Genomic DNA, 25653 nt, shown 5'->3' with positions numbered 1-25653 from the left:
ATGCCCTCTGTGAGAGACATCATCTCTCCCTCAGTTCTCATCTTCCTGGTGAATCCTCAGTCATCTTTGAAGGAACAACACCCTTTCCCTGGCCCTCCTTCCACCCAGCTGGCCTACTGATCCCCTGTCCTCACCCCTTTGCTGCCCACACCACCTAGCCCAGAAAACTCCTGTCTCTTCTGCTTCTCTTCTTGGGGGCAAGGAGCCAAGCTGAGCCCCCCCCCCCACTGTGTTCACACTCATGACATTCAGCTCAGTCCTTGCCTTGGGAGTTAAATTGGTTTCCAGGTTCAGCCTGTTTAGACGTCTTTTAAGCGTCCTAGATGGTCTGCAATCAGAATCCGATGGAGCCGTTTTGAAGACTATTCAGGGCAGGCAATTAGTGGCGAAGGCATCACCTGCACGGAGCGTCAGCGTTTTCATCCTCCCCGACTTGAAAGTTACATGAGACTCATTATGTATCTCCATCACATTAACATAAAAAGTCCTATTCATCTAGTTATATCTCCAAAGCAGACAAGGGAAATTTTCTCATTTTAATTGCTGGACCTTGCAGCTCAGAATGGGGGTGACTCAAGCTGTCCAGAAACTTCAGAGATGCCCCAAACCACAATGGGATGTTTGGAAATGGCGGTGATCCCAGGATTTATACGGGGGAAACCTTCAACCGTTCTGCTTTCAAGGCTCCTTGAGCCCAGGCAGCTGACACACCTTTAGGATCTGAGGGCAAAATGGTTCGGCCCTGTTGCTTTGTGAGTAAGGAGAGGGAGGCCCAGAAAAGGGAAAAGACTGGCCTGAGGTCATAAAACCAGTTACCTAGGAAACCAGTTGGGACCCTTCCTTGTCCCCAGTTTGCCCCCATGGCCCTCAGTTTGTTGTAAGCCTGAGCATTCAGTAACCTGTTCATCTGAACAGTTACCAGGACTCAGCCCTAAGCATTTGTTCCCTTGACTTAAAGAGGAGAGTGCCTCCCCCCAAAAAAGAGCTCACTCTCTGTGTTCTTACAGTAAGAGACTGGAACATTTGCGCTCCACTATTTCTCTGGGTAAGAAGTACCAAGGCGCAAAGCCTGTGTTTCTAAACCAACTGAGGGAAAGGCTGGGGGGGGGGGGTAGGGAGAACCAAGCAAAACAAGCAAAATGTCTTCCCGGGGATTTCTTGTCCTGGGCTCTAGAAAGCACTGCCCCACTCTCCTGCTCCCCATTACCAAGCCATGCTCCACCCCACTTCCGGTGCAGCAGTTCAGATTGCTCTTCCTGTTCAGTCACGTGACAGCTTCTTGGGAGGACATTGTCTCGCTTGGGCTAAAGGTGGGATGGAGAGGAGCTCACTGCCCCTGTTGGGAAGGGAAGGGAAAGGGGAAAGGGGAAATGGGAGGGGAGAGGAGGGGAAGAAATCCTCCTTTGTGACCATCAGAGACACTGTCTGACCCTGAACCCTCATTCAATACCTGGAAAGCCAAACCCAAGTGCACAGTGGTTTCCAGTTCCGAGTGTCTGCCTACTGCTTTTCCTTTCCTCCTTCCTGTCTTCCTCCCCTCCTCCCCATCTCTCTTTCCTTCTCTCTCTCTCTCTCTCTCTCTCTCTCTCTCTCTCTCTCTCTCTCACACACACACACACACACACACACACACACAGGTTCTTGCTATACACCCCAAGCTGGCCTGGAACCCATTATTAGAAGTTGGGTTGGCCTCAAACTTGAGACCTGGCCACTGCTTCCAGAATGCAGAGTCTAGAGACCACAACCAGAGAAGCCGCTGTATCCCCTCACCCCCAAGCAAAACATAAATAAGTGGTTTCACGTGGTCCAACCCGAAATCTAACTGAGCTCAGGATCTGGAAGCAGCATCTACTAAACCCACTGCAGAGTGTTACTTGACCATGACTGAGCAGGGATTATAGCCATGGAAGGTCCATGAAAATCAGGGTTCTCCTGGGCTGTCTTAAACTGCTTTTCATAGCCATTCCCCCTTTTGTTCTTGAGACAAGGCTTCGCTGTGAGTGCACATGGTGCTTAGCTGGGGCTAAGAACCTTTCCAAACCTCTCTGCTTCCTGGAAGTGTTTTCTCTTCTGGTCACAGGCTTAACGTGTGAGTCAGAAGTGAAATAGAAAGACCTTCAATTCCCTCTTAAAATAAGCTGTCCATTCCCCCACCTTTAAAAGACACAGAAAAAGGACAAGGTTTGGAGATCAAGTTAAATGTCCCAATTTATTTTCATAACTTGAAACCAGAACAAACTTGGTTTTGAACAAATGAAATGGCAGACACATGCTGAACTCAACATTGTGACATTAAGGGGGAAAAGAGGCCCAAAATCTTGTACAGAGAAGAAAAGGAACAATAAATATTTTTACTAAGCCATATTGAAATGACCTTCTGTCATCTCAACATTTTATCCATAATTAAAAAAAAAAAGTGCCCATTCTTAAAAGCAGAGCACAAATACCAAGCAATAATAAATAGCTCCAAACTTGTTGTAAGAGACAAACCCTCTAGGCAAACAACAAAAGCTCATAGATAAGTAATAGAAAAAGGTAATAAAAATATTTCGCCTCGCCAGTACAAAAGCTAACAGCTGAAATCAATGTGCCTTTGCTATGCAGGGCAGACACAGAGAGCACCAAAAATCACAGAATCAAACCTCGGACAGAAGGGCCAGGCGGAGGGCTGTTCACTTGGGAGTTCACATCCTGCTTAGAGTAATCCAGTCTCCTCTTCCCCACCTCTCCCCCTCCCCTGATGACCCTCCAATGGCAAGTGGCAGGTTCCAATAAGGGGGCAACTTTAGGTAAAGTTGTGGCAGTGTGGAACCCGACGTGAGGTCAGCTGGATCACCCACTCGAGAGCCCTTTGTCTGGGTCACCTGCTACGGGTAGGTTGGTTGGTTGGTTGATTTTCTCTTTCATAAGAGAAGTGAAATTCTCTTCTCTCTGCAGTTGACAGAGACACTCCTTGTGCTTGAGGATGGCTTAGTCCTGGCATCCTGGTGATTGGTGAGCTGGTGAGCACTGGCTTTTATGAGCACAGGAGAACCACACAGAGGCTCCTAGGCAGCAGAGAGGCAGGGTGGTAAAAGAGCAGGCTAACCCTGGGCCTTCAGGGCAGGCACACCGGACAGACAGACGCTGAGAGTAGGCCCAGCCTCCCGCTAGGCCCCCCCCCCCATCCTTTAACTGTGCAAAGGCAAGTGTCAAATGGGAAACAGTGAGACAGACTCTGCATTTAGTAAAAATCTGCCTGGAAAGATGCACGATCATGCTTCCGTAACCTGAAACGATGGTTTCTTACATTTCCTGAAATTAATAAAAAAAAAATGGCTTCCTGATATAGGTATTTTTGAAGTGTATTTTTATTCCCTTATCCAATAAACAACCACTTTATTATCTTAAAGCTACTTGACTTAAAAAAAAAAAGGAAAGAAGAGAGAGAAAAGAGGGTCTGGGGAGAGGGGTCAAAGAGGAGGAAGAAAATTAAAGATGAGTCCATAGACAGTAGGCAGAGACTGGGAAGGGCGAAGGAACAGATGGAAAGGCACAGAATCCCTTCTTCCCAGGCCTCACCTTTCTGAAAGGGGTGGAATTGCAGAGAAAAAGCAGGGAAACTGGGGAAATCGAACAGACACTCTCCGCGCGGACCAGGACCTGCGTGCAAGGCTCTCCTCCCTCCCACCTGCACCAGTCTCAGTGGCAGAGGCTCCTCTGGGCCCAGCTGCTCCTTCCGGAAGCTTCACTGCTCCATCCAGGTTTGCTCAAGGGCAAAAGCGACTGTGGATTTCACTCTCTGCTCCTGAGGGTGGTCAGGGGGTGGAGGGGTAGCCGCCCGCCGTAGGCACAGCGGAGAAGGGAACCTCGCTCTCTCGCCGCGATATCATCTTATATTATGGACGGCCTCTTGGAGGAAGGGCTCTCTCTTTTCTCCACCCAACACAAAGGACTTGCCCTCAAGTCTGCTGTGGCCTCACCGAGGAGGCCTGATGCAAAGTCTGGGCAGTCGAATGAAAGCCCAAAGCCAACAGTTCTTCTGAGTAGGCCAGTTCGGACAGACTATATACAACTAAAATGACTTGTGAATCAAAGCATATCTCCTTCTGTGTCTTTTTCTCTTGAAGGTTGTCACACAACCCCCTTCCCCCCCCCGATACAAGAGGCCTTAACACACAAATGTGGGTGGGAGTTTTGTTTGTTGTTTGCTTTGTCTTTTTTTTGTAATATTTTATCCTGCCAAATTAAAAAAATATATTATGGCAGCCTGTTTGTTTTTGTTTTTTTTTCTCTTTTTATTTCCAAATTCACTAACAAAAAGGTACATTAAATCCCTTTAAAAGGACAAGCTTACAGTTAAAAAATTACAAGCTCCAGTAAAAATACAGCGAGAGCCTACATCATATGAACCGACCAATATATCCATTCCAGAGGGGGGTGGGAGAGAAAAATAAGTACAGGTCAGAAGTATGATTTTTTTTTCTTCTTCTGCAAAGCAGTAACAATATTAAGCACTTTCTCTACATACTTTTTCTACACATTGTAGCAATCCCCCTTTAAACCCCAAATACAAGTTTCTATACATTTTGTTTTCAAAATAAAAATTCAACACCCAAGGCAGAAAAGAATTTACTAAAACTCCGACTTTACAGGTTACTGTGACAGAACAGATTTTATAGACCCACCATTTAAAACTTACTGTAACGGTTTCAAGGAAAAGAAAAAGGACTTTTTTTTTCTTCTCATTTTGTAAAATGCCCAGGCAGTCTCAATTATTACAAATACTGGTCCACTTTGACAGTAATCAAGAAATTTCAATATATATAATGTATACTAAAACCCCGTCACCAAAAGAAAACAATATACACCTAGCCATTGTGGCATTTCTGTATAACCTATTAAGCAAACTTTGAAAATAAAATAAAATAAAAAGATCGCTCCAACACACACACACACACACACACACACACAATTTATTTTTACCCTTGTATGTATCCAATACTGTAAACGTATTTTTAAGACAGAGTGCACTAAATTTAAATTTAGGAAAAAAAAATCAGCCATTGTTCCTGAATTGTTTTTTTTTTCTTGTTGTTGTTTGTTTTTCATTCAACGATATCGGCTTGTGTCACGTGAGTTTTAATTCAGCAGTAAGTCACCTCCACTCCATATCTAAGCAGCGTTGCCCCAAAATAGGGGAGGGGGGCTCTGAAAACGATTCTGCTAATGGATTCCAGGGCTGTGCTGGGTTTATTTCTTCATTTGACTGGGTCTTATGGCGTTTTCCCGTCCTCTCTCTTCAACCAGGAATTTTTTTTTAATTTAAAGTAAATGTGGCTTTGTTTCTAAAGAATGTACTTCTCTTGTTTGCTTTTTTAAAAAGTCTTTTTTCATCTCAAAAAAAAAAGTTTTGCATTTGTCTCAAGAGACTCAAATAGGAAGATCAGTTTTCAAGGCACGCACATCAAATTGAATGGCAGTAGAGAAACTGTCCAATAAATTATTTAATTTTGTTCTTTATAGTGCCAGTATTGTGAATGCCACGCTTAGCAACACCGACACTCAATCTCAGCTGTCCCTTACAGTTTAACCCACCTCTGGGCCAAAGACAAGAATATGCTGCAATTTCTTGTTTAGAAGCCATTTAATTTAGATGCAAACAAAAGCTTTAAAGTGCGGGTCAACAGAATTCAAACATCAAATCCCAACAAGTCCAATGTATAGTGTGCCCCAACTAATTGGCGGAAGGAAAACACAAAACACAGAAATGGAAGCAGAAGCAGCGTCCGGCACCTTGGACAGAACTCTTCCCAGCTCCTCCAGGAAGAGAGAACAGGCGAGATTGCCCTGCCCTACAGGGTCTGTCAGCGTGAGACGGGCGACCCCGCAGCTAACTTCTCCAGTCCCACCATCAGGGCCAGCTGCCTGCTTGGGACACCGTCAATTACCACCGTAGCAATGGGCACCTGGGATTTATCTGTATCCTGGGGGCTGAAAAGAGAAGCCATCGTGCCAGGAGAGAACATTGTTAAGTCTCTTCCTTCCTGCCACTACAGGCCACTGCTGCCTACCCAGAGGGTACCCTCAGTCAAATCTACAGCAAAGGGCAGAGGTGGCTTCCCAGAATACGCCAAGCTCCTCCCCACCCCCACCCCCGGAAAAGGACAGTATTCTATTTCCTGGTAATGCACTATTGCGGGATGCGGGGGCTGTTCCTAGAGTCACCCTGGAAAAGATTCTCGAGGTCCCGAGTGGAGGAGAGGCTCGTTTGCCACACCCCCTCAACATTTTCCTTCCACAGCATGAAAGTTGAATTCCACACAGAGAAGCCTCTGCGGCTCAGGAGGACATCAGTGCTACCTCTCCAACGCGATGCTAAAACAAAGTGCTACAATTTTAAAGATTGTAATCCGCTGTACATCCACCTCCCGAAAGAAAAAAAAAGTTGTTTGAAAGCCACCCCTCCCCCGGAAAAAAAAATCTCACATGCCACTTTTCATATCAGGATAAAGTAAATGATGAAAACGCAAACAACTTTAAAAGTCATTTAAGTGTTGGCTTCTTGACAAGAAATTACACATGCTTAGCTTAAATTTCAAAAAAGCAGCACCCCCCCACACACACAAAAAAATTATAATTTAAAAGATAGCTTCCCTCTACATCACTTGCGAGTCATTGCTCAGACTACTACTGGGTTATTAAAAAAATGAAGGGATGGATACTCAACAAAATCTTTTAAAGGAATTTAAACAGAAATAATAATAATAATAGGTACCTGCACGTACATGCCAAAAAAATTACAAAACCCAATAAATACAGAAATTATTGCACAGTTAAAAGGCTCCACAAAATTTTTTTTTTTTTAATTTTTACTGCCTTAATCAACCCTCAGGTTTCCATAGGACTTCGCAGACACAGGTTAGGTTGGACTGCCGCCTCCCTGGGCCCCGGGGATGCGGAGGCCAGTCCGGTCACCGGGTCCCATTGGCGAAGGTTGGCGATGGTCACGCTGTACAAGACGCGCGCACGCAGTGTCCACTACGCATGCGCTTAGCTCCTCTCCGCCTGCTCGATTTTGACATCATTAGTCAGCAAGTGTTCACCGTGCCACTTTTTCATGTGTTTCTCCAGGGTGCTGTAGACGCTGAAGGGCATCTGGCAGATGTCGCAGCGGTACACCTCCTTGCCGATCTGCCCGTGCGTCTTCATGTGGCGTGTGAGCTTGCTGCTCTGCGCACAGGCGTAGTTGCACAGCTCGCACTTGTAAGGCCGCTCGCCGGTGTGGCTCCTGCGGTGCACCGTCAGGTTGCTACAGTTCTTGAAGACCTTGCCGCAGTACTCGCACGTGTCGCTGCGGCGGCCCTCCTTGGAGCTCGGCCGCCCAGGACCCGGGCCACCCAGGTGAGGCGTGCTGCCCCCGCTCGCCGTGCCACTGCGCCCGGACAGCCCGCCGTCCAGCAGGTCCCCGGGAGGCGTGGAGAAACGCAGGCTGCCGTTCTCAGAGGAATGTTCCGACGACGTGGCGAAGGGCGACTGGCGAGCATCCGTGAAGCCCAGAAACGGGTCCTTCATGAAGTGGCGCGACGCTGCGTAGCCCACGAGCCACTGCGAGTACACGTTCTCAGACGGGATGAGGGCGGCAGGTGGCAGCTCCAGGTCTTTCTCCACCTTGATGCGCTTGGCTGCGTGCAGTGCGGGACCACCAAGCCCGGGGCTGGGCAGCGGGGCGGGCTTGCGTGGGAAGAGGGCTGGAAAGGGCTCTGCGCCTGGCGCGAAGGCCCCACCACGCCCGTTCACTGCGCCTGGTGCGCCCGCGTCCCCGCAGCCACCAGCTCCAGTGTCACCCGTGTCGCCTGCACGCTTCAGGAAGGCGCCTCGCTTCTCCCCATACTGCGGCAGTGCGCCCAGCCCTGCGTCCTCCATCACCTTGCCCAGTGCCAGCGCCTTCTCATCCGCCAGAGCCGCAGCTGCTGCCCCCGCGCCCGCCACCCCCGGTGGCACGCCACCTCCATTCTCGCGGCCACGGCCCAGCTCCGAGTCCATGCTGAAGCTCGACTCAGGCCGGCTCTCATTCTCCAACAGCAGCTCCTCTTCTTCCTCCTCCTCGTCCTCGTCGTCCTCAGGCTCGGGGCCCAGAGATGGGTCGCTCTCATGGTGGCGGAAGTCGCCATCGGCAGCTTTGAGGTCACCTGGCAGCTCGCTGGTGCCGGGCTCCGGGGAGCTGGCGGCCGAGAGCCCGTCGTCTGAGCGGCCAGCCAGCGAGCCCGCCTTGTGCATGTGCGTCTTCATGTGGCGCTTGAGCTTGCTCGCCTGCGAGCACGCGTGGTCGCACAGCTGACACTTGTAGGGCTTCTCGCCCGTGTGGCTGCGCCGGTGGACGATGAGATTGCTCTGGAATTTGAAGGTCTTGCCGCAGAACTCACAGGACTTGCTCTTGGCAGGCGGCTGCGGTGGTGGCGTGCCCGCGGGCATGGGTGGCAGCGGTGGCGTGCTGAGGAACGGGGACTTGGGGCTGGGCTGGAAAGGGTTCAGCAGCCGGTGCATAGGGTTGCCACGGCCTGGGGACACGGGAGGCGGCGTGGAGCTGTTGCCGGCCAGTTCTCGCAGCCGCCGGGAGAAGTCCATGGCGGGAGAGTCTATGGCCATGGGGTTCAGGCGCATGACTCGGTCGAAGGCACTGGGGTGCTGGGCCACGAGCCCCATCTCCTCTGCACTGAGGCGGTGTGGGTCCAAGTGATGGCGTGGTGGTGGGCTGAAGAGCGGCGGTGTACCGGGCAGGCGGCCCTCGCCGAAGCCGGGGTGATCCCGCAGGATGGGGCCCGTCATGCGCAGCAGGTTGAAAGGATTGCTGTCCCCCAGGAAATTCATGAGTGGGGACTGCGCCACGGCCTCCGGCCCGAGCGGCGGTGGGATGGTGAGCCGGGGCGTGAGCGAGGTGCTGGCCGGCCCGGGTTCCAGGTAGATGCGGAAGCCATGCGTGTTCTGTGCATGCTGCAGCAGGAACCAGGCGCTGTTGAAGGGCTGCTTGCATGTTGTGCAAATGTAGCTGGAAGGCTCATCTTTACCTGGGGAAACACGAAGAAGAAAGGCAGAGTATGAGAGAAAGGCAGTTGCAGGAGAGCCGGGGTGGCCACAGACCGGGGACAGGCTTCGCGCATCCACCCAGAAGGCAGAGAAAACATCTTCCGAGCGGGCCCGGGGAATCCTTGGAGTCACTTGTGCAACAGAAGGGTAGACAAGCCTCACTCGACCACCCAGATGGCAGGGGACAATGGGATCTATGAGCAGGCTCTAGGTCACCCAGGAGTCGCTTGCATTTAAGAGATCCCGTGTCCCCTGTGTTATTTTCATCATTTTGGGGGCCTGAAGGAAGACAGTGACAGTGGCTACATTATGTAAGAGACAGAATAATGAGCTTCATTCCCACACCACCTAATCCAGGGTTTTTGACTCAGTCACTGTTGACATGGAGACCCCACCCTCATAATTCATTGCTGGGGTGAAAGGGGGGTGCAGAGCCTTCACATAGACAATGCCAATATCCCCACCCTCCAGTGGTGCAGACAGAAAAGTATGCTCGTCATGAAATGTCTCCTCTGGGATAAAAATCACTCCACCGCATCCTCCCCTTGGGAACTACTGACTCTGTTGCTTTGCAAACAAGAAATAAAAAATAAAATAAAAACTTAACAGAAATTGCTCTGAGCTTCATGGTGGAATGCCTGCCCAACATGGACCAGGACTCAAGTTCTGTCCCCAGGAATGCTAAAGACGCATTCACACAGCCCTATGACACCTTGCCTACATTTGAGATTTTTTTAGCCACAGGAAATTCCAGTGTTGTGCAGAAAATACTGTCCGATAGAAACCCAGATAGGTGAATTAAGACTGGCACAGTGTAAAAGCCTGCTACACACCCTTAGTGACGGACTGCCTCATGCACCCACTGTGTGGAAAATCAGCGTCCCAGCCCCCCAAGTAGGGCAGGGGGTGGGGGATGGAACTCCAGCCTAAAAAGCTTGGTGTCTTCTGAAAGCAAAGTGACGAAAGGCGGTCACTGAACGTGAACACAGCAGCCGCACGTGTTGATTTGTTACAGCTGGCTCCGGTGACATCGGTATTAAATCGCAGTGGACACTGGTGGCCCTGAGCCAACATGCTACATATTTGTCAGTCAGTCAGGGCCAGTCACAAGATGGAAGCCAAATCTCTTGTCCAGAGCTGTTGACCTTGATGTGAGGCCACATTCCGCTCGCCAGAACCTTCCTAATGCGTTAGAGGAGCAAGACAGGTGTGAACGGGCCTGTCTGCCATCATGGGATGAAACCACCTCGGAAGCGGTAAGAACGGGTCTCCTATTTCAGACCTGACACAGCAGCCTCAGTCTTGAAAAACCCATCTCCTCTGTTTAAACTTGCCTCTCTCAAACAGATAACACGGACACTACGTCAGTAGCTCCAAAGTCCCTGACAAAGCCAAGCATGAATGCTGTGGCCATACCCTACTGTAGACAGGGCTGTGGAAATGGACCTGAGAAGCCAACACCTTTGCCGTACCACCAGCCTAACCTGGGTCTTCTACAATCCTGGGGAGACAGCATCTTCACTTCCTGCTGGCAAATGACACTTCGTAGGAGGCTGCACCCACACACACTCACACGCGCAAACACACACACACACACACACACACACACACACACAGTTCATGCATGTTCTGAAGCCTCTGTTAACAGCATGCACCTCTGGTTAGGTTTTTGAGCTGGCCAGGACCCACATGGGGCAGCATCCGGATTCCCTTGGACCAGCGAGCCCAGGTCAAGCAGCCCTGGAAATCTAAGACATGTTCTTGCAAGCCAGGGATTTTCCCGCCATCCCCTGATACTGTGTCTGTGGGTTTGATGTTCAGCAGAGAAGGGTGGAAATAAAAGAGTCCCGAAAGTCCAGCCTCATCCCACTGTACGTGTGTTCACGTGTGCAGGCATGCATGCATGTGTGTGTACATACTTGAGGAAGCTAGAGACAACTTCCAGTGCTGTTCCCCAGCGGGCACCATCTTCTCTTTTTGGAGACAGGGTCTCTCGCTGGGACCTGGGGCTCACAGACGAGGCTGGACAGGCTGGCTAGATCCTCTCCTACCTCTCCCACCCCACCCTGAGACTAGAAGTGATGGACACCATCCCTTGTTACTTATGGGCATCCTGGGATTGAACTCCGGTTCTCCAATCTGCATGGCGTTCTTTTACAGAAAACCATCTCTGCTGAGGATACAGTTCAATGGTTCTGTTTGCCCAGCATAGGAAGTCCTTGGTACAAACCTCCACCCCAGACCCTCCAGCAGAACTAAACAAAACAGAAACAAAATAACCACAAAAGCAGTCGGGGGAACAGAGGCTATTGCTCTCCCCTGCCTTCCCAGCCTGTTTGGATTGGGTCTGGATTGGGCAAGAAGACCTCTAAGGAGAATCTGTCCTAGCCTGGTTTCACAAAGTCTGGGCAGCCATGATGCTGTGATCAGACTGTTAGGCTGACAGGAGCCGTGCCTCTCCAAAGCCCTGACTACTCCATACTCAGCTAATGCGCTTGGGGAAGAGAATGACTTGTCCCAGGTAACTCACATGGAGCTGGCCAGAAGACAGATTTAGACTCTCCCTCACATTGTGTGTGTGTGTGTGTGTGTGTGTGTGTGTGTATGTGTGTGTGGTGTGTGTGTGTGTGTGTGGTGTGTGTGTGGTGTGTGTGGTATATGTGTGTGTGTGGGGTATGGGGTGTGTGTGTTGTGTGTGTTGTGTGTGTTGTGTGTGTGTTGTGTGTGTGTGGTATGTGTGTTGTGTGTGGTGTATGTGTGTGTGTGTGGTATGTGTGGTGTGTGTGTTGTGTGTGGTGTGTGTGGTGTGTGTGTGGTGTGTGGTGTGGTGTGTGTGTGTGTGTGTATGTGTATGTGATAAGAAGGTAAATACGAGTCTATTTCAGGCGCATTGGAGCTACTAACACGAATGACCATGTCCTAGGAGGTGACATAGGAAATTAAAGGGTGTTTCTGCACCCTTCTCTGGGCCACAGCCACTCTAAGTAATGGATGTATGGCACGTGGCTGCTGAGATCTGGGGTGTTCTTAAGCCGGGGACCAGCTCTTCTCAGCATCTCCATTTCCTCGAGCAGCTCTGAAGTACTTCCTGTCTCTTTATCTGGTGACCACATGTTTTTTCCTAGACTGTTCTATCCAATGAATACAGAAGTCCAAAGCGGACCAGGTAACTAGGTAGCCAAAATAACTGATTCCATGTTTTAGAAAAGCAGAGAGAAGGACACACAGGTTCTGAAATGCAGGTTCTAGAACCCAGATGCCACCCCCAGAGTTAAACTGAGAAAGGGGGGCTGATTACTTGTCCAGTCAGAGTTCAGGGTCACTTGTCACCCCAGGGTGAGAGCTATCTTTATCAGAGCCCGGAAGTGTCCTTCTACAGAACTCCGGGATTCACTCACGTTGGCAAGCAGCCTCCCCCAGTACCTGACAGAAAGAAAAAAAAAAAGTCTCCCAGTCCTTGAAGGCCCTCCCTAGACAACTCTTTCCAGCCACCCCCTTCTTTTTTTAAAATAAATGTTCATTTACATATGACGACCTCATGGCTCTCTCCAGCCTACAAACAGCCCCGAGCATTGGGGCTGCTAGCTTTTAAGAACTGAACAATGTCAGAGTCTTTTGATGAGCCACTTGGAACATCTTTCTATTCAGGAACTGAATAAGTATTTTATAGACACAGCACAGACACAGATGGCTCGCTTTCAGACAAGAAGAGTCTTAGACAGCAGGTCGCTTCTGACTCAGGGCTGGCCCTAGCTCTTCCCAAACTCTTCCTCGCTGCATCAAACTCAGAGAGTTACCTGCACACAGGTGCCCTGCGGGAGAGGGTGGCTGCTTGGCTAATGACTGGGACAGGGTCCACACTGGCCTCACTCTGCTGCTGTGGCTGCTGCTAATGATCCTAACTGCTGGGTCCGGATGACTTCAGAAGCACCAATCCTGGCCTACAGACCTAGAAATGTCGGCTGCATCCTCTCACTGAATCACACGGGGCGGCTCAGAACCCAGGGCCCCGTCCGGTGTCTTTTCTTGCTTCCTCTGTCCTTACTTTCACAGATCTTTAGAGCACACACTGAGCCTTCTTTGTTCTTCCAGTATGTTGTCTGAGGATTTTCAAACACAGAATCTTACCCCAGATCTCTTCTGCAAGAGCGCCCTCCCCACCCCACCCCACCCCACACACAAGAGCATCAGTGAACACTTGGGACTTGCTCACTGAAGGGTGTAGCCAAGCATGAGCTGTCACCCCTCTGAGCCTTGCTTCCTACTCGGCCTGGGGACAGTGAGGTCTTGCCTCTATAAACCGCCCACTGCTGTATTAACATGGCGGTAGGCATTATATACTGTTGTGGGTTTGTTACCCATCCTTCTACACGGCTGTGAGTGTTTCTGGGATTCCTTTTGGTTTAAGACCTGGACCAATGGTAATGTAGCTTGACTCCAAAGCAGCAAATGGTGAAGGACACTTCCTGTCAGGTAGGGGGACTGATCTGGGCTTCCCAGGCTCCTCAGTAAGCCACAAAGCACCCCACGACTCGCTCGGCATTATCGCTGTCCCAGTTCATGTCACCCCTGTTCACTAACACCTCTGAGGGAAGCCAAGTGAGGGCCATGATCATGTGCTCATGCTAGACCACGAGGACATGCAGTCTGGAGGATCACTGCGCCCTCGCCACCTTCCCAGGCCCCGAACAGGATCCCGGTAGCCTCCCTACATACACCTGCCAACCCCAGGGTCTGTCACCATCTCTGCATGCGTCACATTGTCAGTGGTTCCACGTTGGCAGTGCCCTCTCATGGAAGGCCACTCACTCACTGATTGTCCCTGGACAATCCCCCATTAGGTCTGCCCTGTGGCCGGCATTGACCCTGGGGTGGAATACGGGAATCATTTGACAGATTCAGAAAGCATATGCTACTCGGGAGACCTAGTGAAGGGACCACATGGCAGTGAGGTGGCTGAACCTTGGGCAGGAATTGGTACCCCTGGGTGTTTCACGGTGATCCTCCTCATCCCGAACCCAAACAGAAGGCTGGTCTTACTTCATCACTTAAGCCCTACCCCTACGTCCAAGACACACACACACACACACACACACACACATACACACACACACCCTATAACTGCTAAGAGTGCTGTCTCCACAGTTACACAATGGCAAGAGCAGCCATTGTGACATTAGGTGACAAGTAGTTCTCATGTTCCTTTAAAAACTGTCCCCCATGGGGCCGGAGAGGTGGCCCAGTGGTTAGGAGAGCACTGAGAGCTCTTTCATAGGACGCTGGTTCAATTCCCAGCATCCACGTGGCAGTTCACAGTTGTCTGTAGCTCCAGTTCCAGGGAACTTAGTGCCGCCTTCTGGATCCTGCGGGCGCTGCAGGCACACCCCACACAGACACACAGGCAGGCAAAACACCCATACGTGCAAAATAAAATAAAAATGAATGTAAAATTAAATTAAATTAAAACCTCCCCACCCCTGGCTGGAGGTGTAATTCAGTGTTACAATGGTAGAGTATTTGCCAATCTCCATATCTTCCAGCACTCAAAAAATAAAATAAAATAAAATAAAATAAAATAAAATAAAATAAATAAAATAAACATGTTTCACGTTGTCACTGAGAAAACGTCAACTGGGCTCCTTGAGTACTTATAGTCACCTACAAACCTATAAGCCTCCTGCTGGCTCCCAATCCATTCACTCAGCCCTCAGCCACGGGAGGCAGGAAGCAGAGCTGGGAAACAACAAAGTGGGGAATCTCTGCAGGGATGAGCTAAGTACCACCACAGGCCCAGCACAATGCCCCAACAGCTCAGAAACTGCAGCTGCTATCCGTTCCATTTTACAGATGCGAAAACTGAGGACTGGGAGAGATGCGGAGAACTGCCCAGTACCCCACAGTGGCAGTGTCTATGTGGGGCACTGTAAGGAGAAAGGTTGTTCAAGGGAGAAGTGTCCGCAGCTCAAGGGCCTAGAACGGGAGCAAGAACGTGTGTCTTGGTGTTTGACCTTCCTTCCATCTCAGCGTGAACGAAAAAAGTCATGATGAGTTGCTTTAGGCTGGAACTGTGGTAACTGAATCCGTGCTCTTGAGAACGGGGGAGATCCACAGAAGGCTGTGAGAGCATGGAGGCTCTGACAGTGGCTGCGGGGACGCTACGTAGGATTGTTGACACCTGGTGATGCGCTCAGCTGGCCTCCGTCTAGTAGACGGGCCCTGCAAACCTCGGAATCCTCTCTGCTCTGCGCTTCGGAGAACCTGGAGCAAATACAGGGAGCCTGGGCCCCCCTGCCGTCCATGGCCAGTACGCGCATGCGCAAGCTGTGGGTCGGTGCGCCATGTCATTGTGGACCTTTATTGCATCACACGGGGGTACCCTTATGTGCTTGGTGCTCCTCAGGAGGCTGGATGCACACAGCTCACAGTCCAGGGGAGCCGGAGGTCACCTCATAGATATTTAGTGAAAAGGATGAGAGACGGAAGTGGGGAGACAGCCCAGCCAGTGAAGTGCTCGCCTGCAAAGATCTGAGTTCAAGTCCCAGATGCTTTTTTTTTTAAATCGAGGCAAGAGTTAGGAAACCCAGTGCTGGGGCGGGGCGGGGGGCGGAGTCGGGAGGATCTCAGGATCCTGTTGGCCAGCTAGACCAGCCTGCTTGGCAGTTTCTGAGCTCCTCAAGAAAACTTTGAGGAGTAACATCTGAGGTTGTCCTCTGGCCTCTAATACATACGCACCTCTACCCCACCACACACACACACACACACATGCACACATGTACACAAACACACACGCACACTCACACACATTCGTGTGCATGCACATGCACCCAAATGCACGTACATACACATGCACACTCACACATGCACATACACGTGCGCATACACACGAATACACACACAGTTGTATGAGCGATGCTGAGGGAAAATTTAGGGTGCTAACTGAAGATCCAAGGGCTTAGCCGCATTGGGGATTAGAATCCACAATACACCTACTTCTGCCCTACACCCCCATAACTGCACTCCCTGACCATGTACAGAAGAAGATGGAGGTATTGCAGGCCAGACTGACTGGACTTGGACTATCTGTTCATATTCCCATCTTGTGGCCGGATTCCAAGCTTATCTTGTCAAGTACTAGGACTGCAGCCCCCATGGCGGTGAGGATCATGGGCATGCTTTAATGTCTCTGTCCTGTGGTCCTGCAGTTCCATCTAGCCTGGGACGTCTCCTTAGCTTTCGCAAGCAGACACTTCTCTTCCCTTCAGTCAAGTTGCTGGACAGCAAGGAAACTTGGGCTTCTCACTAGGAAGGGGGAGGCCTTCCTGGGTTGTTTGTTGTGGTAAACTGCCCAAGATGGGGTCCCCTATCCTCTACTTCCTGAGTACACAGCAAACGTACACCCTGCCAACATGCTCCCCGTGTTTTCCCACGGTGTGTGTCACAGACAGTGCCACCACCAGGTTCCATGGAATACCTGTCTCCTTCTCCCTGCCTGATCTTCCACACCCTCAGGCCCTTTTAATGCTGGACCTCCATGTGGATCGCCAGTCTCACCTTGGTCTTTTTATCTCTGAACCACACGAGGAAAAAGTTTTTTCAGACTTCTTAGGAAAAGGGAATCGAATCCCCTCACAGGTGAGTGGGCCTCACAATCCCCACAGCTTGGAAGCTGGAAAACCCAGGATTCATATTCAGACCTGCCCGATCTGGCTCAGATAGCTACCCCTCCACCCCAACCCGACCCCATCACAAAAGAAGTGTTGACTCTGTCACTGGCCCTAAAGGGGGCTTGGACCAGGCAATGCGCAGTCTGTCCCCCTGCCCCTGTGAACAGCAGAGAGCTGGACAGGCAGAGAGGCCAGGGGGTTCAAGCACAGGAAATGGTGACGCGGAAGTAACATTGAAAAAATCTCATTCTCTTCCCCTGTGTGGGACCAGCGCCACACAGACGACCATGTGGCTTCATCTACCAGGCCTTAACTCACCCTGCACTCACCACCTTCACCGCAGTGCAAACCAACTGCCACAGTCCCCTCAATAGACAAGTTTTACTGGAAATGTCAGAGACATTCCCTCCCCTCCAGGAGGCCACGGGCTGAGGGGCCAGTTAAGCATTAGACCCAGAATATTGTCAGGCTGGGCCAAAGTGATTCGTGGACTTCAGAAATACCAAGGGAAGAAGCAGAAGGATTGGGGTGGGGCTGGAGGTTATAATCAAACCAAACATGATACAAGCAGAGGTACTGAGGTGAGGAGAGAGAGACAGGACAGCAAGGCAGAGACAGGCCCGAAAGACAGAGGCAGGCTTACAAAACAGAGACGGGCCCGAAAGACAGAGGCAGGCCTACAAAACAGAGACAGGCCCGAAAGACAGAGGCAGGCCTACAAAACAGAGACAGGCCCGAAAGACAGAGGCAGGCCTACAAAACAGAGGCAGGCCCGAAAGACAGAGTCAGGCCCGAAACGCAGAGGCAGGCCTACAAAACAGAGACAGGCCCGAAAGACAGAGGCAGGCCTACAAAACAGAGACAGGCCCGAAAGACAGAGGCAGGCCTACAAAACAGAGACAAGCCCGAAAGACAGAGTCAGGCCCAAAAGGCAGAGGCAGGCCTACAAAACAGAGGCAGGCCTGCAAGGGAGATTTTCTGAATGCACCTAGGTGCAGGGCAGGTAGCCATGACAGAAGACACAGTTCTGCCTGCTGCAGGAGAGGCATGCAGGAGATGCCACAGCCACCCCACAGAATCCACAAGTTTTGCATTCCAGAGCCTTGGATTGGAGGGCTGGCCCTGCCCACCCACTCAGCCTCCCAAACTAAAGCAAATGCTGAAATGTTAAGGATCAGTCGGTTCCCAGGAGCTCCTCCTCCAAGGTCACACCTTGTCTGGAAAGGAAAACTGTTCCTTAGTGGCAAATGTTCCCAGCACCTTCCCAGTGCCCTTTATCCACCTGCCTCTCTCTCTCTCTCTCTCTCTCTCTCTCTCTCTCTCTCTCTCTCCACTCCACAGACTAGCGAGACATTGGTGACTGTGTGATTTCCAATAAGGGTTCAAATATCTGGCCCATAAAGAAAGACCATCCCCAGCACCTTGGGAGCCCCAGGGAGGGCCTTCTGAGAAAACTCTAGTGCCAACTCTAGAAAGAAGAGAAAGGACAGGCTAGCGGAAGAAAGGAAGTGCCCAAAGCATGGAGATGGGGCCCTCAGTTCAGAGGGGAAACCACGGAGGCAGAACGTGAGAATGGTTCAGAACCCATCTGAGGAAGGGCCGAAAGTGTGTGGAAAAGAAAATCACTTAGACGACCGAATATAAAACACATTGCAATTTCTAAAAAAGAAATAAAAATAATTTAAGCCCATTCAAGATGAACTGTTTTGTCTAGCAAAATCTCACTCCAGCAAAGGGTGCAGGTAAAGAAAGCCCAAGGACAGTTTCCAACTGAATGATGCCCCACCACCACCACTACCACCACCACTACCACCACCACCACCACCACCATCATCATCACCACCACCACTGCCACCACCACTAACAACAACCATTACCACCGCTTTCACAAATGTCAAAAGCACAATAAAAACAAACACGTAGCCAATCCGTGAAGGCCTGTGATGCAGGAGGTAGCCCTCTACCCGACTCTCAAGCAGGCCGGTTATCACGGCAAACCTCTCATTTGACAGCCAAGAACTGTGAACCTTTAGGACCAGGGTGGGCTAAGCAAAATGGAAGAGAAGTTCAGCTGTGGGCGCCATGCCAACAGTCTTCCTTTCAACCGTTCAGTTTTGTGGTCAGACCAGGTGCACAAGGTCAGGCCAGGAGAAGCAGCCACCCAGCTCCGAAACAAAGAGAAATTGCTGACCGAGATGTAAGGAGAGGACAGAGGTGTTTGTCACAGACATTGGGGGCGGGGGGGGGGGCAGAGCAAAGGTCACAGGTGATCTTACAAATGACAGCTCTCCCAGACTGCCTTCAACTACAGTTGGTCCCCCTCAGAACCCTGGCCTCCCGTGAAATCAAGTCCACGGAGATCACCTCAGGCTTCCGCATAGAAACCTGCGCATTGCAGGCCTCTCTGAGCCACACCCACGCTTCTCCAGTGGGTTTCTCTTCATGTGTGTGGGTATGCGTGTGCACGTGTGTAGTGGTGAGGTGGTCAAAGTCTGTCTGTACGGAGGCCAGAGGACAACTCACGGTACTGTTCCTCAGGAGGTGGCCATCTTGGATTTCGCTTTTCTCCTTTTGAGACAGAACCTAGACTTTACTGAAGAGGCCAGACTGGCTGGCTAGAGCGTTTCAGGGAGCACCTGTCTCGGCCTCCTCAGCCCTGAGATCATGGGTCATGTCACTGTGCTTGACGTGTATGTTTGTTTGTTTTGTTTTAACATAGGTTCTAAGGATCAGCGGCAGGTCCTCAGGGTCTGAGGTACTGATGGACAAATTCACCTCAGTGGTTGTGTCAATCCATGCCACCCACACCCGGCATGGGTTTTTCAAGAACTCTGGAGCAGGAGTTGTACCGAGAATGTGCCAGAAATGGCCAAAATGCAGTGAATTCAGGGAGCAAACGGGGAAGGCAGGGACACCCCTGTAGGTGTGTAGGAGCCTCATTTCTGCACCCCATCCTCTCACACAGCGAGTGAACCAACCTCACCCCGTGCGGCTCTCTCTCCTCCTAGGAGACACAGGATGTCTCATGTGTCATGGCTTCCTTCCCAGGAAACTCTCCATCCTTCCTTTCCTTAAATCCACAAAAATCTCCACTTTCTACCCCAAGAAGTATGGCCAGGGCAGTAAATCTCATTTTAATGGAGTGTACGTTTAGCTGTGAGGAGATAATTGGCGTTATGGAGAGCCTCAACGCCGAGTTATATAGGTTAGCTAATGCAGAGGGGACTCATTACCGACACACTACAAACAAGTCGTAATATATGTATATTGTTCTGAGTGGTGTTATAGCGAAAGTGTTCCAGTCCGCGGGGATTGATAAAGCGGGAGAAAACAGCAGATACGCACTTGTAAATTTGTCTCATTTGTCTCTGAAGTTAAAGGTTATTCCCTTGTTCTGAATTTGTAATAAAAACATGCTAGCCCAGGGTTTGTGGAGAATGTTTGAATATTTAAATTGTGTATAATGATAGGCAATTATAGGGTAAAAACTGGACCTTGTGAATGGGGGAGCACCGTGTGGGATCACAGAATGCTCCCCCACAAACCCCTGCCACGACTCTTTTTATCTTTAAAGCATTTTGTAAGCACTGCCCCCTCCCCCTCCCCTGCTCCCCCAAGGGCTGAGGTACATGCCACATTCCACAGTCACCGAGCAGGGACAGCCACACTTGGGGCGGGTGCCCCCCTCCAGTTTTGCTTCCTTCGGTATGCAGTGTGTCTCTCTAACCCCAGCTGGAAGCTGAGGTACCCGGCTCCTCTCAGAGCTGCTGTGTGGCTCAGGAGATGACAGGCTGGGTGTGAGGAGGAGGTTGAGAGGACAGGATGAATTTCCTCTCCCCCCACTTCCGCCATCTTCCCTTCCCTCGGGAGGGGTTGGCAGAGAGCCCCAGCTGTGCCCACAGCCTGGGGCGGGGACAGGAGTGGAGTTGTGGCTCTCTGCTGAGGCAGCCCAGGTACCCACCTGGTCCTGGCTGCCAGTCTACCCAGGTTAACCAACTACAGTGTAAGAGTAACTCTAGCCGGCTTGTCACCGAGCACAAAAGTCATCAGCCAGTGACTGCTCTTTTTTTGCACCACAATTAAGACGAATCAATACGACGTGCCACAAATGGTATTTTACTCTCAATAAGAACTGGAGCTGAGTTTATTCAGAATATTTTAGCGCTTCCCCGGGGGATTTTGGGCCGACGCAGATGGCAAATAAAGTAGTCAGCCTAAGGCTACAGCACATTATGGTAATTCTGATGTCAGATGTACTTTAATATACAGCTCTATTTAATCACCCCATTATTTCACATTTCCATATGAAAAACCTGCGGCTCTTCTGCACAGCTTTTCCTCTGCCTCGTGCCAAGCTTCCTCCAGCCCTCTGCCGGCAGCCCGGCTGTGGTCATCCTCACCAGACACAGCCCAACAGCACTGGGGTTTCCGGGTGCCCAGATGAGCCATTAGAAAATCAGAGGGCTCGGATGCAGGCCAGCATCACCACCGAGGAAGACAGAAGTTAAGCACAGGCACACAGAAAAAAAGAAAAAAAGAGGGATGTGGGAAGTGACAACACACACACACACACACATATACATCACACATGGACACAGACACACGGACACACACACATCATACAGGACACACACACATAGATATACACACATAACACATGGACACAGACACACACATCACACATGGACACACATAGATACACACGCATGCACACACACATTCATCACGCATGGACACATACACATCACACATGGACACAGACACACAGACATACACATCACACATGGACACACACACAGATACACACACATCATACATGGACACATACACATGCATTAACAAGGAAAGAAATTAATGTCACACAGTGATTACAGCTATGCTTATAGCACATCCTCCTCCAAACACTAACATCCCCAGTTATGATTGCTGGGTAGCCTAGCATCTATGTCCAGCCATGGCCTGTGACCCACACCAGCTGTGCCCACTTGTCTCCCCAGCATTCTGTCCACCACCCTAGGACAGGAGGAAATATACACAGGCAGCCAGGAGGGCTGGCCCATCAACAGAGAAGGAGGGTGGAAGGGGCGGGGCTGTGGAATCTGAGGCCAGAAGGTCCCTGGACCTGGATGCTAGATCAGAGAACCGGAAACCATAAAGCCCAGACCCTGGGGCATGTGGGGTCCTGCGGATTCCACGTGTCTGCAGAGCCTCGGGCTGGCTGGCTGGCTGGCCAGCTGGCTGAGAGCAGCAGTGGAAGCCAGAGTTTTGGCTGGGACTAGGAAATGCCTCTTGTGTAGCCACATGGTATTCCAAAGAAGCTGGGCATAAAACCCACTGACCACCCAATTCTAGATTTCTTTTAGATGATCCCCCAGAGGAAGGCAGTGACACCCGACCCTGTCCAGCCTCAGAGTGATGAAGCAATTCAAAGACATAGAACATGATTCCTAGAGGTGATTACTGTATGGGTCATTAGAACAGGCTTTGCTGGGGAGCAGGCCGAGTCTGACTCATAAGAATGGGGGTTGGGGGGTCTCCAAGGAAGGAGGGAAGTAAAGACGGAAAAGGAAGTGGGGAAGGAAGGAACGAGTCCCAGAGAACATTCTACAGTCCTACAAAGTCTCCTCATCAAGACAGCTGGCTCCTAACCATGATCCCAGCATCTGGGAGGCAGGAGGACTATGGTGAATTAAAGGAATTAAAGGGCAGCTTAGGCTACATAGTAAGTTCTAGGGTAGCCTGGTTTAAAGAGACTTTGTCTTGCCCCACTCCTCGCCCCCGACCTCCCACCCCCCACTAAAAAAGAAGAGAACCAATTCTCCCAGCATTGTCTTAGGGGCTTGAATGGAAAGGTGGCAGAGAAACTCAGCTTGGTTATAAAGGCCTGGCCTACTGGCCACACAAGTTCAGAGGCGATGCCTGTGACAGCCAGCTTGTCACCTGGGAACCCTACGGCCTGAACGGGACACATCAAAGTCACCTTTAAGCCAGGGTTAATTATATTACATGTTAAAATATGCTTTGGATGTAAAATCTGGCAGTAGAACTCAATCTCGATTTTCAAGACCACACACACACACACACACACACACACACACACACGTATATTTCTTCCTGTTGCTATCTTGCAACATAAATATGGATTTTCACATTTCTGGTCCTTTCTCTATTCTTGGACGACAGGCTAGACCACCAGTTTTCAATTTTACATGCCCCCCCCCAACCAGGCCTTAATCTGGAGACATTTTGATTGTCATGTCCACAAGGAATTGAGGGGGGCTGAATTCAGGCACCTCTTAGACAAAGGCCTAGGAAGCCATGATGATGCACAGACCATTCCTCCCACACATGCAGAGCGACCCGGCCCTGGGTATGCGCCCCGGTGGGCGAGCAGTCCTGGGCTGGACTCTTCAGCTTCCATATGAGGGCAGAGGTGAGGAGAAAGAAGGGGAGGTTACAACGGGCAGCAGGGGAAGCCGGCGCGGAGGAGACCACCTCATCTCCCCTTTGGTGACAAAGCTTGGGCTATGGCAGCCTTGAAGCCTCCCTGCTTTGGAAAAGTGCCTGTGGCTTGAACAGTAAAAGCAGGCCGAGATCCTGACCCGGCGTCAGAGACGCTGCCACCAAGCATGCCGATGTGTGAGGGACGCCTCCCTTCAGAGCTCGGCCGCCGCCCTAGATTTATTTGGCAGCTCAGCTGCGGGCCATGCAGCGGCTGCCACAGGAGACGACAACCCAAATACACTTCCTGAAGTCGAAAAGATAAAAATACGGTTTCTGCTGCGTAGACCACTCTCGCATCATCTCTGCGTTGCATATGGGGAGGTGGGGAATGACCACACAAGCAAAAGTGATTAAAAAAAATGGTCTAGAGAGATTACATAAAAAGCACAATTGCAGGACGCTCACCATCCCGGGGCCTTCCAGAGTACGCTGCTTCTGGGCTATTTTTAGAACAATCACTGAAGTGAGTCTTCTTAGTTGTAAAAACACTCCAAATCAGAAAGTCAATTTTTCCTCTATTTGCAGAAGTGAGCTGGCTCCTCTGGACGGAGCACGCGTGTTTTCCTTGGCGACTGTTCATAAGACTGCCTTGGCAGTGTTTCCTTGGAGTGCGCACGGTGAACCTGGCTCGCACACACAGTAGCACTTTCATTTGAAGCGCCCCAGCCACGCTTCCCTAATAACAGCCTGGGAACTGCAAAAAAACCCGCCCGTGAGCCCAGCCCTTTTAAATGGGGAACAGAGCAGGGCTCTGGGGCCTGCTCGCCACAACAGGGACTTAGGTTCAGGACTTCTGGCCAGAAACAAGGCCTCCCATTAAAAGCAGAAAACAAAACAATACCAGTAAACTTTCTGGTGACAGCCACAGGCTAACTCTCATCTCTGTACACACACACACACACAGGCTCCTTAGAGCATTGTGCTACCCTGACAAATGCCAGGATCCCCAATCACTTGGGGTGGATAGACCTGGCTCTTTAGCTTGCTTGCCTTAGCTGAATTTGAATGAGTGGGCTCTGGTCTCCTCTGCCATGATGCAACTAATACCTGTATTGAAGACGTAAGGAAAATGCCAGAAAAGGCATGTGAGAGAATGCATCCGATCATTGCTCTGTAGGCACAAGCTCCTGCGCTAAGACTACCATGGAGTGAGTGACTGATTGTAAGTGAATGAGTGAATGAATAAATGAATGAGTGAGTGAACCAGTCAGAGTAAAATAGTGACTGGCCGCATGAATAACAAATGTGTGAGCGGATGCAGACCCCCGGGCAGAACCAAGAACCACTGGGTCCCATATCATGACTCCTGATGAGCAAACTCCCTGAGCCTCTCTCTCTCTCTCTCTCTCTCTCTCTCTCACCCCCCACCCCCGCCGCTGGCCTGTTCTTCCCACCCAGGCCTGCAACTGGGAGCTGCCGTTCAAAGCAAGACTTGCAGGTACAGTTTCCATCCCTCTGCAGCAGGGAGAAATGCCGTTCTTTGGACCTCTCGGAGCTGGCTCGTCACTACCCGCTCTGTCTCACACGTTCCCTTTTCTTTCTCTCTCTGTGTTGTTTACAAAGGTTTCATTATGTTTTCAACTAATCAGAAAGGCCCCGCTAATACACAATTAACATGTGATTATAAAAAAAAAAATTAAAATAGCTTCCAGAAGAAGGAAACGTAATTAAGTAGAGAATGCTTTTCAGTAAGAGCTTGCTTTAACCCATTGTCAGAACACACTCTCCGCTCGTCCACAATGCCTGGAACAGATGCCAAGGGCAGAATGTTAAAAGCAAGGGGGGGAGGACATTATTCTAGGAGAAATAATAACCACCGCTTGGCACAATGCGCCTGGAACTCAGGTTCCGGCAGCAGAGGGGTGACCTGCCCCAATGCACTTACACGCTGTAAAAATACTTCCCTTCCACGGATGCAAAGGGAATGACTGTGGCCAGGCCCAGGACAATCAGGACAAGTGTCCAGTGCGGAGGGGACAATAAGACGCACACAGGACTTAGAGCCCACTGCTAACAAAAGCGCGAGGCTACGGGAGAAGTCCTAAATCGCTGGCATCCAGAGCTCATTCCTGGCAATACTCTTTTAAATAATTTGAGTCAAATTCCAGAAGAGCCCTGTCTCCCAAGCCAGACTGGATTTGAGGCGACTATCAGAGAGGCCGGTGGGCGGGTCATTTCTCTCCCTTTCTCCCTTTCCCCCACATCACTCCAAATCCTTCTTCACACCCCCAGATGCATCCATTTTCATTGGTCCTGATGTTGATTGATGCAACTTCAAGCACCAGAGTGCAGGATGGACTCTGCCCATCCACATGGTTCCAGGGCAAGCTGGGAACCTGACGGTCCCCAGAAGATGGGAGTTTTGTGAGAGCCGAGCATATACCTGGCCCATAATGCATCTGGGGCGCATGGCAGC

General features: G+C 50.6%; 1 protein-coding gene across 7 annotated transcripts in view; it reads right to left on the bottom strand.

Annotated features, from left to right (window-relative positions):
• Nucleotides 1-4259: 4259 nt before the first annotated feature.
• Nucleotides 4260-25653, bottom strand: part of Bcl11b (BCL11 transcription factor B) — a 92944-nt gene continuing 71550 nt past the window's right edge. For all 7 annotated transcript variants that reach the window (XM_052185114.1, XM_052185116.1, XM_052185118.1 and 4 more), the window contains one exon: nucleotides 4260-9050. In XM_052185114.1, the coding sequence (XP_052041074.1) occupies nucleotides 7036-9050 (2015 nt within the window). In that variant the 3' untranslated portion in view covers nucleotides 4260-7035. The remainder of the gene's footprint in view (nucleotides 9051-25653) is intronic.

Source organism: Apodemus sylvaticus, chromosome 6, assembly GCF_947179515.1.
Source record: "Apodemus sylvaticus chromosome 6, mApoSyl1.1, whole genome shotgun sequence".
NCBI lineage: Eukaryota > Metazoa > Chordata > Mammalia > Rodentia > Muridae > Apodemus > Apodemus sylvaticus.
This window is presented reverse-complemented; position numbering and strand designations above follow the sequence as displayed.